The following is a 13,796-nucleotide window of genomic DNA, read 5'->3' as shown; positions in this document are numbered from 1 at the left end:
TAGGTAATTTGTTATTAAGTACCAGGAATCAGGAAGAGTCTCTGAAGTGCAATAATCCCATCTGCAGCTTGCTGAGTGCTAGTTACTTGTCTCTTTTACTCTTTTACTCTCTTTTGTTGTGATATCATTGCATTTTTTATGCATGCAAATTGAAACTCAAAGTTTAATCCATGTGAATTTTCACAATGTATAGCATTTCATCCGGGAAAGGCAAAGGGGAGAGAAAAATAAAATTCAGGGTTTTGTATTAACATTTTCTTTGTCTTTTAATACCTTATTTAAACAAATTGGTTAGGACTACCCAATTGATATTGCAATTTATGCACTACTTGACTTCTTATTTTCAATTCCTAGACATTGCAGTCAATTTGTTATTTTCTTTAAACTCCCTCTAAAACTGTAGATAAATACTGTATTCTCTTAGTATTCTGATTTTATGATCAGGTTGCAGGAGAGACAAATAATTATTCCTACGCTTTTGCAGTTACAATACTAGAGGTTCCAGTCAGTAGAAAACAGATTTACTTCTGTTTTTAATACTTTACAGACATACAATTGTTTTAGTGTTGAAAAGCACATTCAATAGCATTACAGTTGGGACAAAACTGTAGGTTATGTGCCATTTTCCTACTCTGTCCTATAATGTGTTTATCGTCACTAAATAAATGTTGATACAGAACATCTGGTTTGGCACTCACTTCACAAATACTGATATATGACAAATCTAAATGGTTGTAGTCCTGGAGATGGAAGAATTTGCATATCTGGAAATAATTACAAATTACAATTTATCCCTCTTTGTTTTTCAAAGAACACAAGAATATCAGCAAGGCATGTGGGAAAAGTACATGTACTAGTAATGTTAACACTTCAACCATTGAATAGCAATTTGACTTTAAAAATGCTGCCTTTTTTAAATACCACAGAGTTTCCAGGCATCTGTTGGGTTGTGTGTGGAAGTAACTTGACGGTGATCAGGGTGCTAACTGGAGAGTGCCTTTCGAGCCATGACTTCACAGACAAAACAGTGGTTCAGGTGACAGAGTTTACATGGAGAAAGAACTGGTATCTGTTAGTAGAACTGCTGGATTCTAATGGAGGTTCACTCTGTTGTTACTGCCTGAGTTCATCAAGAGTACTGAGAGCCATCAGCATTCCCAGAAAGGTATAATATTGCTATTGCAGTCTCATGCTTCCAATTCTAATCTTTTACAGTCTAGAAAATACTACTGAGATACAAATCCACCGATGGTCATGCTAAAAAATCTCCACACTAAAATCTACGACAAACTGTGTAATGAGTCATAATTATGTCTTAGACTTTGCTGTCAATTGCTATTTAGATTAAAATAAAGTTTGTCAAATTTTAGATATGGAAACTGTGTTACTTTGAATTACAAAGAGCCTGAAGGACACATAGGTCAAAATTCTACAAGGTCTCCGAAGTCATTCTACTTTAGAAGGCAGTTATTATGCACTTTGCGAAATTGCAAAGAAAAAGGAAAATGTGGTCATGCATTTTTTTACATTGAAATTGGATCGTTTAATATTTGTTTATCCAAAAAGCAGCTAAAACACAAAATGGTCACAACATGCAAACAAAGCAAATAGGAAATTAAGTAACAGAAATATACATGAACCATGTACCCATTCTGTAGAAATCAATTTGAAAGTTCAAGTCTTTATAAGACCTAAGATATTATAGGACCTTTGTATCTCATACTCTGCATCTCAAGAATGAGTCTGGTTAATCCTCTATAGACTTTCTCTGAACATTTATATCGCTTTGTAAAAATGTATGCAATATACTCAAAATGACATAATGGCAGTTGTGATAAATGTAATAATGGTTTTGACATACAGTATGTATGTACTGTAGAGAGATTCTATTTTATGTATTTTATTTTATTTATTTTATAAATAGATGTAGGACAGTACAAAAATCCATACAAATATAATTTTGAATTTTGCACAGCAGGAACATCTGTGACTCTTCACAATGATTCACTCAGGGAATTTGAAAGATAATTTCCAATTAATTTATTAACTCTGTATACTCTAATATACCTAAGCAATTTCTTGCAGTAACATCTGACCTTTTTGTTAAATTAAAGATGCAGTACTAAATTACATCTGGCATAAAATATTTAAATTTAAATTACTGTTTTTCACTTTGAATAATTATTCTTTCTGTGTCTATTTTCATGGCACTTTCTTTCTTTTAGGTGAGCTGTATGATAGTGATTGATGAGTCTTTGCTGTTGGGGTGCAAAGATGAGGAATATCTTCATTCAGTTTTGAAATGTTTTTCTGGCATAGCTGTTATTGGAACAAAGCAAGGAGAAATTCTGCTAATAGATTTAGCCCTCAGAGATCCAACCGTATTCAGTACAGAGAAGAAGATGTCAGGTAATATTTACAGAAGAGAAAAACCTATACTTGTCATAATTTCCCAATCTACATACTGCAGATTCTGATTTTTGGAAAACATTTAAATTCTGGTGGTGATACAGCAGAGAAGAGACATCATCACCACATAATGAGACAGCTTAAAGTGGCTGCCTTCATTTTCACTCTTATAAAACCAACCACAGTTTTATAAAAGTGTATAGCATGTTGTAAAATGATACATGAAGGACATTTTGACAAAAGATTGAGTTTCTTGATGGAAGTGTGGAAGTGATAACAATTTCATATTTGTTATTTTTTGCTTCTGGAACGATCTGTTAAAATGGCTGGCTAATTCTGGACACAGAGTTGTAAATAAATCAAAAACTGGTTTGCCTCAATAACCTTTGATGACAAGAAAACAAAGTTAAATGCAGCTTTTTATTTGCAGTAAGGCTCAAAATGAATTGGAAGAAAATATATGAGGGTAACTTTCTTTACCTCGACAAAAGCACTGTACTGCATGACTTTTGACTTTTAGACATCTTTATAATGTGGACAATTTAGCGCAACTAATTTGTGCCTTATCAGTAACGGAGTAGTACCTGCGTCAATGTTTATTTTTTCTTTACTGGTTATGTAGAGTGTGAAGAGGTGCTCAGATGTGAAGGAAAAATTGAAGATAACTTGGATGTTAGCAGTCTGAAGCAGAAACACCCCTGCCTCTATCTACACAGCCATCAAGGAGCTCCTGCTACCTCTCTGCTCTTTATAAAACCCACCAACCAGGTAGTGGCAGGAAACTCAACAGGAAAACTGCAGTTCTGGAACCTTCAGTATCTCAATAAAGAGTATGTGTTTTTATTTAACTCAATAACACAAACAAACCGTACAATAAATCACCATTGATCACAACAAAGACATACGATCATGCATTTCCAAATCGAACAATAATTAAGAAAATTACATAGAGCACCCCGATTCACGCAAAAAAGATAAAGAATAAGAATCACAAAAAGAGATGTACAGAGCACAACTGTGTCTTGAGTGTCTTTAAAACACTTTATGGCCTGAATGTTTGTTTTTGCGTAAAAACAAAGCAACATGCTCAAATTGTAGGTCGCTAATCACATCGGGACCTTTGGAGACAAGCTCCCACTCTGAGTATTCACCAGGATTCTGAAGTCTAATGTCATGGTTCACTGAAAATCTTAATACTCATATTCATAGTTCATAGACTTTTTGTACTGCTGAGACTTTCGAGTTCCGATGGCCTATAAAGGTATAATTAATATACCTTTAATTAAATAAATTTGAACAAGGAGATGGAGCATCTCTCTTTGTACTGTAGTACTTCTTGCATCATCCCTTCACAGTACCTGATTTTTCTCTAATGTCTCATAGATTACTTCTTTTTGTGTTCATTTTGTGGATTTCCAGGGGACAAGATCCTTATGTTGTGCTTCTATTACATTATAATTTCTGTGGCAGGTGTGAAATTCAGTTGGAGTCTGGTCTGATACCACTAGTTTCTCTTCAGTTCCAAGAATCCTTCCCCTTCCATGTGCCACGGTGCTATCTTTGGGCTGTCTCCTCCGAATCAAGCAGGTACTGTGAAAGTCATTCTTTGTCATTTTGTGTCTATTTTTTGGTAGTCGTGTTACTGTGCTGTTTCATTTATTTTTTGAAGTGTGAGTAAGTTTGATGGAGACATTTAGTCAGACACAGGCTATTTCTGTAAAAACACTAATCTCTTGCCTCCACTGCAGTTATTCATACTGTATATAAATTACCCTTCTAACGTGTGGCCTGTGATGGTTTTCCCCAACAGTTTATTTGGAAGTGCTAACAAAGCATGAAATAATAATATGTTTTTCACTTATATTTCTTGCAATTAAGCTGTGATATCTCGAATGGATAACACATTTATCTTAATTTTTCTTCCAGCTGTTGGGGTAAGAGCTCAATAAGGGTAAATCTTGTAAAGCTGTTGTTCCGAGATTTTAATCAATCCTCGCAGGTCAGATACCAAGTAAGTTTACAATCCTTTTTGGAGCGCACTTATTTTTCTTTCCTATTATTTGTTTTCCTGTTTTATTAAGATTTTTCAGAGTGATCTGCATCCTCTTTTTTAAAGTAATATCACACACTATTAGTGGCAGATTGCAAATTGTGAAACTTTGAGTCATATAAATTGAAAATTTGCCTACAGCCTCAAACCCTTCAGTTGGATTAGGAGATTATGAGAAGCAAGACAGAGAAAAAACGTTTTGACATGTGTTTCCAATCCATGTCTTTCATTTGAGCAAACTGAAAAGCTGCCAGAAAGACCACACCTTTTTCAAATAAAAAAGAAAAATGGAAGAACTGTACTTTTAAACAAATCAGACTCAATGCGTATGCCAAGAAACTCACTGGAAAATCAAACCACAGTATAACTCTAAGAGCTGGTAACACAACTGTATGAATAGCAATGCAATAGACATAATGTACATAAATAACAATTAGTAACGATTAATAACGATTAGTTTTTTCCATCTTCTGAATCAAACTCCCCAGGGTTTTCTGCACGGTAATGTGTGTCACACACAGAAGCTGTGTGATGGAGCTGATCTCAATCCATGTGTTTCCTGGTGTCGCCTTCTCAGCTGCAGGATCATCAGCGGCTATGACAGAAGTGCCTGGGAATTCACTGCATCACCTCAATGTGGTGAAGCAACGGCTGTTTTTTTTCTGTATATCTGTCTAGCCATGGAATGGAATTTTTCTATTTTCAGCATTTTAGTTTTAAATGAAATTTGTAGTTTAATTTACATCTCTGCATCATTTTTCTGAGCTTCATTAAGCATGATATGCAACTGTTTGTTTTTCATATTTTTAGAATCTCTCAAATGGTTGCTTTGTTTGTTTTTCAGTAGTCTATTTTCCTCTTTACATGTCTGATCTTTTCTGTATGACGTTTTTGGCTATTTACTCCAAGAGGGTTATTGGAATCCCTGGGTTTCTGTTCTTTTTTATCACCTTTGTCTAGGTGTCCAAAGGAATCTGGACTATGGAAACCTTGCTATTTTTGCATGGGAAATAAAAAAGCCAGAGCTATTGACCTTTGTAGCCGTGTTTAGTCTTCAGCAGTGGCTGCAGAAGGAAATGCCGGAGCCATTAAAGTAAGGGTAGTGTAATGCTTTTTAAATTTCTAATATGAAACCATATGGCTGTATTGGTTTCAATGCATCATTATTAAGGGAATGAGGACTGCAGTAACTCTAGGGTAAGGGCAGAGCAGATTGAACATGAGAGATTGCATCCATCTCTTTTAATTTTCCAGGTTACAGTAGTTATTCTCATTGGTGCCTGGACAGTTGAGATGGACAACCTTCTTTGATGATGGTTCCTGATGGTTAGGAACAAATAAGGGAATGTGGTCATTTTTTCTGAATACAAAGTGTGATGCTTGTTATATACATATCTTGTATATCACATCTTTTAAAACTACTTAAACTACTCTCTTTATACTGTACCCTTTAAAGATATTGTGACAGCTTTTTGTCATACTCCTCGGTTGCATCAGCCATATGCTTTGGGTTGCTGTCACGCTGCATAGTGAAGTGCTGCCCAATCAGTCTTGAAGCATTGTCTCATATATACAGTACGCAAACAAAATGTTCCTAAAGATTCTAGAACACATTCTGCTGCTGTAAAAGATCTGTCACAATATCTATTAAGATGAACTATCCAGCTCCAGAGATGGCTATGTTTCCCCAAGTCATGATATCATACATCTACAGTACCATGCTTCAGAATTTGGACAGATGTGATCAAGATAAACCTTTACCAAAGTGATGGAAAGGTTAAAGTGTGCACAAAGAAAGGAACTCCAGATGTTCCAAAAATAATTCATATGTGTAATGTAGTGGAGCAAGTATGACTAAATGCATGAAGTTATTCAACAGTAAACATATATTATACTAATCATTCATGTTAATTTCATGGTTGCAAAGAAAAACTGCTTAACTGTAAAACAAACATTTTTGACTTAGCACACCCAGGACCTCAGGAGGGCACTATACATTTTACTCATTGCTTTATCTTTCATTTCTGTTATTTCTAGGTCTAACAATGAGCTGGAAGGTTGCCCCTACTTGAATTTGTGGCTTTTGGCTCCAAGGAGCAGTCACCCTCTGCCTATACTGGATACAACTGTGTTTAAAGATCTCCACTGCTCTAAATGGAATAAATGGAACGATGACATGGGGAATGGGAACTCCATTGATTTACTGGCATTAAGTGAGTTTTTGTATCATTTGCTTTCATTTTTCCAAAATATTTCTAAACACGAATTTCTGGTTTTATTAAAAGTGTCATGAATGTAGAATATAAAGTATATTTTATAAAACTATTTACCCTTAATCTGTAAGATAAATTCGTAAATTCATTCAAATTCAGCTGTTGTGAGACAATTGCTTTTAAATGTTTCCTGTTCTGGAATACATTTTATGAAATTAATAGAAAATATTTATCTTCATTGTATTGCACAGATGTTATGCAAATGTTGGTCATTGCATGTAAATCTTTATTTATTTAGCTTTGAAATTGGACTACTGACTAAAACTAAAACTTTCACAAAAGCAATTGGTCCTGTAATGTACTGTACATACTGTAGTCAACAGGATCATCTTTATTCAGTGTAAATGAGCGTTCAAGTGTATGCATGGTCATCATTCTGCTTTTAATTATTTTTAATAGGTGCTGCCACAATGTTTGTAGATGGCTTTACGTTTTACAGGTTTCCGGCTTGTCGAATAAAGGTAAGCCAAAAAAAATGCAGAAGACAGAGGTGGAGACATTTTCTTTTAAGTGTCTTTATTGCTAAGTGACTTTTGTTTCTCACAAACAAGCACAAAAAGAAGACAATTGCAATTTTGACAGAATTTGAAAAGAAAGAAAAAGAAACCAGATGATTGAAATAAACTTTGATGCAGTAAATGCAAATCACACCACAAGCCTGTATTGGATTTCATGGTTATTTAAATGGGTGAATTAATAAAATTGTACAAATATTCAATATCAAAATATCCACCCCATTGCAAGTAAATAATATTGTTCTTAAATTGAGTGACCCCTCATGTCACCCCTCCTGTCCAGCTTTACTGCTCTTACAAAATGAATTGGAAAACTAATTTGTTCATTAAAGTGCCTCCGGGGGGACTGTTTAATTTCTGAAGACATTAGACATTAGTGACTAGTTCATAGGCTGAGTTCATAGCTTGTTGTACAGTATTTACAGTTATAGTAAACTGATCCTCAAGGGCCAAAATACTTGCCAGTTTTGTTCTACTTTGAGTTAAGCACCTAATTTAATTATTTATTCAGTTAATTGTGAAACATAACCTGGTCTTCAGTGAAAAATGTACTAGAAATGTAAAACAAAACCTCATCTGATATTTTCTAATTTAGTTAAGCTGCCATACAATGTCTTTATTCCACCCAGTCAAACACCACTTTGTACTTTATTTCTTAAAGAGATATGCTTTACTAAGATATTAAGATACAGTATGTTACCCAAGTTAATTTAAAATGGAGTAGAAAATTTTCCTTCAGATTCCTCAGATTTATTCCTGAGGAACTAAATTATTTACTTTTACAGCAGAGTACAGCAAGAGTGTTTAGGCTATTTTCGAAGATATCATATGGCATGTTTCATTGATGAGGGACGACAGATGAATTAAAAAAACATTACATTTTTAAATTTAACAAATAGCTCATTGTATAGACTCGGTTCAGCACACTGAGAAAAAAGTCATTTTTGCTAATCTGCATTTTGATTTATATCTTATTTCAGCCTCTCTGTGTGAAGGGTTTTAGTGCTGATTTCCCTGTAGAAATCACAAGCAGCCCTATAGGGTTCCCAACAGGCCAACCCGCAAATTTCTGTCCACAGGTAAGCAAAAGCAAAGGGAGCAATAGTCATTTTTGTTATTAAGTTTCTTCACATCTGACTTTTCTGAGATAATTCAGACTGATTAAGATGAGGTTTAGGCTTCATACAGTATTCTGATTCTGCTTTCTATTTGACATACTGTATAATGCAATTTTTTAATAATAACACTTCAAAAATCTGCAATTAATTACCATTAAGATAGGTGAAATGTAGCAAAAAAGTATTTTTTTCCATGAACAATTCATATAAAAATAAATATATTTGGTGGATTTTTTGTGAATTTTCATCTTATTTTCTAGATTATTACATTCTTGCTTTGTTTTTCTCCATTTTAAAATGTACTGTATAACAATTTAACAAGAATCGCAATCAAACAAAAACAGAAAAACAAATTTCGTTACCAAACAATTTAAGAAATTTAATGACTTGTTAATTTACAAAATTCACAATAGCTGAAGTTAAATAACTCATATCTATACAAACAGATATTTCTTTATTTCAAATCTTTTCTTGAATTGGAAGAAGTTATGATCACTGATGGATAACCTCCTGGTCCTGACTTTTTTTCGGCATGTGAAAATATGTTTTAAAGATTTAATTTATTTTGAGGACCACATCTTAGCAATAATAGCAGCTGCTTATTACATAATATATAACAGTAAAAAAGATATTCCAATAATTATATGAAAGTCTAAAAAGAATTGTAAATTTCAGGAAGACACATTGCAGTGCTTGTTGACTCGGGCACTTACAAACCACAGAATCAGAAGAATAATTTGCTGGATGAAGAACCTTTCAAATGAAGGTAAATCTGCTTTTAATATAGACTTTATACTGTAGTTTTGATTTAATTCTCAGGCTTTTTTATTTCCATGTTTTATAGCTGCATTATTATCTAGTCTTATTATATTTTATGTAGTCTTGTTATATTTTAGTCACAGTTGTATGTTGTTTGGATATAAAACCTACATTTATTTGGCGTAATAATTTTTTGTGTTTAATATGTGTAATTTAGCTGACCCAGATTTAGACAACACGTTGTGCGTTTTAAGCTCTTGGGTTCAGAAAATGGTGGACCATGGCAAAAAACAGTTTCTTGCTCTCTGTAAGTATGATGTGAGTCTTAACATACCATGCATTATACTGTATGTTATATCCACAAACAGAAAATCTATATTATTGATCTGAAATACAGTATATATATACAGTGTATAGTTGCAGAATGTGGGACAGGGTTATCGATGGAATATATTTTGATTTTAGAATTTAGAGAATTCTCTACTCTGACTGCTAAAGTTTGTACAATAGTTTCATCGGCCCTGTTCCAATGAGGAAACTGCATTTCCATGTAGGTTAAGATAAGGTTCATTTTTGCATGTCATCTACAAAACCCTTGGACTTTATGAAATTCTACTTCTCTTAGGTTTCACTTCCTGCCAGAGCCATTGGATGTATATGGACCATCAGTCTCTGAGTCATGTTCTTCATCTTCTACAGTTTCTGAAGAACCTTCTAACCATCATCCAATTCATGAGAAAGCTACCACATCTTGTCCAATGTCCTGGTAAAATACTTGCCAATAATCAATATACCTTACCTATATCAGTACAGTATTTTGAAGGTTTTCAATTCTAAATAAAGACTTTGTCCAAATTAATCATTTCCGATGTGTGTCTAAACTCTATTACTGCAAATAAAGAAAAAGCACAGAGATCTAACAGTACATTTTGTCCTTGCTCTAACAGTACTGCAGATAGAATGTTAAAAACTGTTTTCCTCGGTTGTAAATGCAGTACATTGGGATCAGGAATACAGGACAACGAACCAGTACATTTTTCTTGTGAGATTAGTGCACTGGCTGGGCCTTACTGGACTTCTCCCAAAGCCTACTGGTAAATACATTTACTGCTGTTCTTGCCATGTGTATCAGTGCCCTTCGCATGCAGCAAAATAATATCTGTGGAGACACAAGCTGAACGCAGCAGCAAAAAATGGGAGGGAATAGTATACATCTGCCTACAGCAAGGTTTTGGCTTTGTAAATGGCCTAACAAAAATCTTTACTGTAAAACAAAAGCCTCTTCTGATTCATTGATCAGAGTAACCAAATATGTTTTAAAAACAAGGATACATTGATTACATTGGATTGAGCAAACTTTAGGTGATAAATGAGGAATAAATGAATTTTTTTCATTGCCTCTTTTCAGATACATGTGAAATAAAACGATTTTCCGAGATGTGGCATGAAATGGAACAGAGTTATGAGTCTTTTTGGTAATTAATATATATATATATGATTCATGATTATCTGTCATCTCCCTTTGTTCTCTTCAATTTGCAGAAATTCTGTTTTATAATATTCCTTTAAAAAGTTTATTCCTTTAAAGTTTAAATAAACTAAATTACTTATCAACTAATATACCGATGACTAGAATTTCCACAAGAACCTGTAGTTCCTATAGCATTTTAGTTATTTTAGTTATTAAAAGTTATTTTTTATACTGTTCTTAAAGTCATCATTGGTAAGCTAATTCGTATAAATTTTGTATTTTCTCATACTTTCAGGAACAAAGAAGAAGAAGATGGTTTGTTGATACACGGCATTGTGTCTCATTTAAATAAAATCTATGGCCCAATTTGGAGTAAAGAAGAACAGCATTCTGAACTTTATCCACCACCAAACCTTCTGGTAGGTTACCTTTTAGTTTTCGTAGAGATAAATACACAAACAGAAAGCAACTGTGGGTACATATTAAAACACATTCTCAAAATCAGTTCTTAAAATTTACTTAATCTTATCAAAATTATTTTCTATACATACTGTATGTGCATAATATCAACTGTCTTAGCACAATGGGCACAGCTCAGAAAAGAGAATGTAAGTTGTCTGTAAGTTGTCTGTCAAAGTTGTCAGTCAGTTTATGCCACCAGATGGTGACATTCTAAAGAGAGAATCTAAAGTGTCAAGCCATGTGCATGAGGTTTAAAGAAAGATTTCCTTATAAATAGCCAGAGAACACAGCAGAAGATATCTAGTCCCATCATGAGATCAATCCTTATAGTTAAGTTAGTTTCAGCCTTTGCACCAAAGTGCACATCTGATAAGGCTCAGTGCTCACCCATCAGGTTCAGGCTGAAGGAACCCCACTAAGGTTTAGACAAAGGGAATGCGGGTGAAAGACCATATTGGAACAGGGCAGGGATTTTACTGTCCTGCCTCAGACTCAGGTGTAAGATTCTCAATAGTTTGGATTGTTAAGGTGAGTAGGTCCTACTACACCACACTACAGGTTAAGATGGACCTGCCAGAGTAGAAACGTGAACTTTTTCAGAATGTCAGTGTAAGTGCTGAACTTTATTGCCAGACAAAGGAATTTGATTTTAAAAAGTATTTCTATGCATCTTAGTATGCTACACTGTAGTTTTACTGTAGGTTACTTTGCTCAGCTGAATAATTAGCTGGCTTGACATTGCAGCTAATGCTCTGTGCACATGAGATCATATAGTAATTCAAGTATTTCCCTACTATTTTTGTCCACGTTAGAGTAAAGCGATGTATATTCTGATTTGTTGGATCATTTTGTATCATGTAATAAGGAAATGTAACTTGTGATCAGTACACTGCATAAGAGTGGAGTTATGCTTCCAATTATTGATCTGTTAATGCTTCAACCTTAATAGTAACATAAAAATGCAAAAAAGGTCAGTGAAAAGGCTAATCCTTATGCCCTACATTTGGATTTATGTAATGCATGGTTATGTATACCAGTGTAGCCACCATGTTCATGCAAAATCCTTAGAGGTAGAGTAACCACAAAGACAAAAACTGGAACAAAATATAGTAATATTCAATATGTTCTAGTACTAACTGACATGGAGGTCAATCTTTAGAGTTTTGCATCTAAAAAGATAAGAAATATAGGCAAAAAACTATCACATAAAAGGTTAACTTCTTAATTATTGACAGATGAAAAATAATCATTTTAAATACTATATGCAGTATAATACCATATGTTAGATATACTGTACCACTGATTTAAGTAGATTAAAAACCAGAAGTGCATAGACACCTTATTAATGTCACACTTTTTTACAGGCTGTTTTAAAGCTGTTTCTGTTGCCTTGTATTGACACAGTTTCACTCCAGTCCACTGTATCTTTTTGTTCTTGGTTAGTATTACAAAACATAATGTAATATCCAGAGAAAGAAAAGGAAAAGGACAAGGCCTTATTACAACTTCTTTGCTCGATAATAATGTGACAACTCATAATTGCACAATTACTGGGAAAGGTGAATTCAGGATCACATATGGGTTTATTGCCAGGTTACTTACAGAGAGATGTGCTAGTCACTGCAGCCACTAGACAGTCATGAGGAAGAGTGAAGACACACCTTATTATTATAGGGAGGAAGGGGAAAGAGTGAGCCTTAAAGGGAAAGAGCAGAGGTCATTGAGACATTCTACTCAAGGGGGTACAGAACATTACAATAAATAGGGTTTCACAATGTTCTGCAATGATTAAGTATTTGTATTCAATGATACCTTTGCAAGCTGAAGCCTTACTGACAATATAACAAAACACTGAATAAAGCATAAGATAAACTAAATTGCTAATGGGATTCAGAGAAAGTTTCCTGGTCATCCAGGAAATCCAAGTTTTCTACTCATTCTAATGTAGCTTGTGTAATTCATTGAATAATTTTCCTTAACAAACTTTGGTAGTTTCTTTATTTCCTGTTGGATATAACACACTTCCTGAGGTGTGAAGACAATGTCTTGACGTCTTTTACACATACATTTGATGTGCCACTTGGTTTTTGCCAACAAATCAAGGGGCTTTGGTTTCTGGACCATGGGCACATTTCGGTAAGTATTCATTTAATTTCCCAGTAAGATGATGTGTCAGCACAAAAAGCCAGTCTGCTTGTGCACTGCATCTGTTAATCTCCTGCCTTTTTTCCATTCTTCCCCATGTATACTATGTTTCAAGCACATCACTAACATTTTACAGACTTCTTTGGATTTACTGCTGCACCCCAGCACTATGAGGCCTTGGCATTCTTGGCAACATTCATTGATAATCCAGACGTTGTTAAAGGAAGGGGAGTCTCTCAAAGCACTGCACCACATTCATCAGATACAGCCACCAATTGAGAAACCCAAGGACCTTAAGTTGTACATTGATGTCTTCCTTCATAACAGGTACAACAAATATGATAATGATAATGCAGCCTTAGCGGTTTGAAGTGTCTTATTTACAGTATTATGTATATGTTTTCCAAAGCTAGAAAGAACTCTTGAACACACATTAATCTTGTCACCTAAATCTATCTGATAGTGTTGATCAATTACATTTTCATATTCAGTGTTTGAAGATTTTGTTAAATTTTTCTAATTTGTTTTAAAGTGTGAATGCAATGCACAAAGAAAAGAAACACTACTTTTCATACAGTATTATACAGCGTTATA

At 34.2% G+C, this 13,796-nt stretch overlaps 1 protein-coding gene across 9 annotated transcripts in view; it reads left to right on the top strand.

Annotated features, from left to right (window-relative positions):
- Positions 1-13,796, top strand: part of LOC107077789 (protein ELYS-like) — a 34,785-nt gene that overhangs the window by 2,557 nt on the left and 18,432 nt on the right. For 4 of the 9 annotated variants that reach the window (XM_069193327.1, XM_069193332.1, XM_069193328.1 and 1 more), the window contains exons 3-21: positions 927-1,165; positions 2,226-2,409; positions 3,032-3,239; positions 3,880-3,996; positions 4,336-4,420; positions 4,948-5,098; positions 5,420-5,552; positions 6,497-6,672; positions 7,132-7,193; positions 8,228-8,326; positions 9,041-9,131; positions 9,342-9,431; positions 9,750-9,890; positions 10,120-10,218; positions 10,533-10,599; positions 10,891-11,014; positions 12,422-12,478; positions 13,050-13,193; positions 13,318-13,529. In XM_069193327.1, the coding sequence (XP_069049428.1) occupies positions 927-1,165; positions 2,226-2,409; positions 3,032-3,239; positions 3,880-3,996; positions 4,336-4,420; positions 4,948-5,098; positions 5,420-5,552; positions 6,497-6,672; positions 7,132-7,193; positions 8,228-8,326; positions 9,041-9,131; positions 9,342-9,431; positions 9,750-9,890; positions 10,120-10,218; positions 10,533-10,599; positions 10,891-11,014; positions 12,422-12,478; positions 13,050-13,193; positions 13,318-13,529 (2,479 nt within the window). Of the gene's footprint in view, positions 1-926; positions 1,166-2,225; positions 2,410-3,031; positions 3,240-3,879; positions 3,997-4,335; positions 4,421-4,947; positions 5,099-5,419; positions 5,553-6,496; positions 6,673-7,131; positions 7,194-8,227; positions 8,327-9,040; positions 9,132-9,341; positions 9,432-9,749; positions 9,891-10,119; positions 10,219-10,532; positions 10,600-10,890; positions 11,015-12,421; positions 12,479-13,049; positions 13,194-13,317; positions 13,530-13,796 lie in introns of those variants that run through there. The other 5 variants (XM_015350648.2, XM_069193334.1, XM_069193329.1 and 2 more) reach the window with 5 other exon arrangements.

Source organism: Lepisosteus oculatus, chromosome 8 (assembly GCF_040954835.1).
Source record: "Lepisosteus oculatus isolate fLepOcu1 chromosome 8, fLepOcu1.hap2, whole genome shotgun sequence".
NCBI classification, from domain to species: Eukaryota; Metazoa; Chordata; class Actinopteri; order Semionotiformes; family Lepisosteidae; genus Lepisosteus; species Lepisosteus oculatus.
This window is presented reverse-complemented; position numbering and strand designations above follow the sequence as displayed.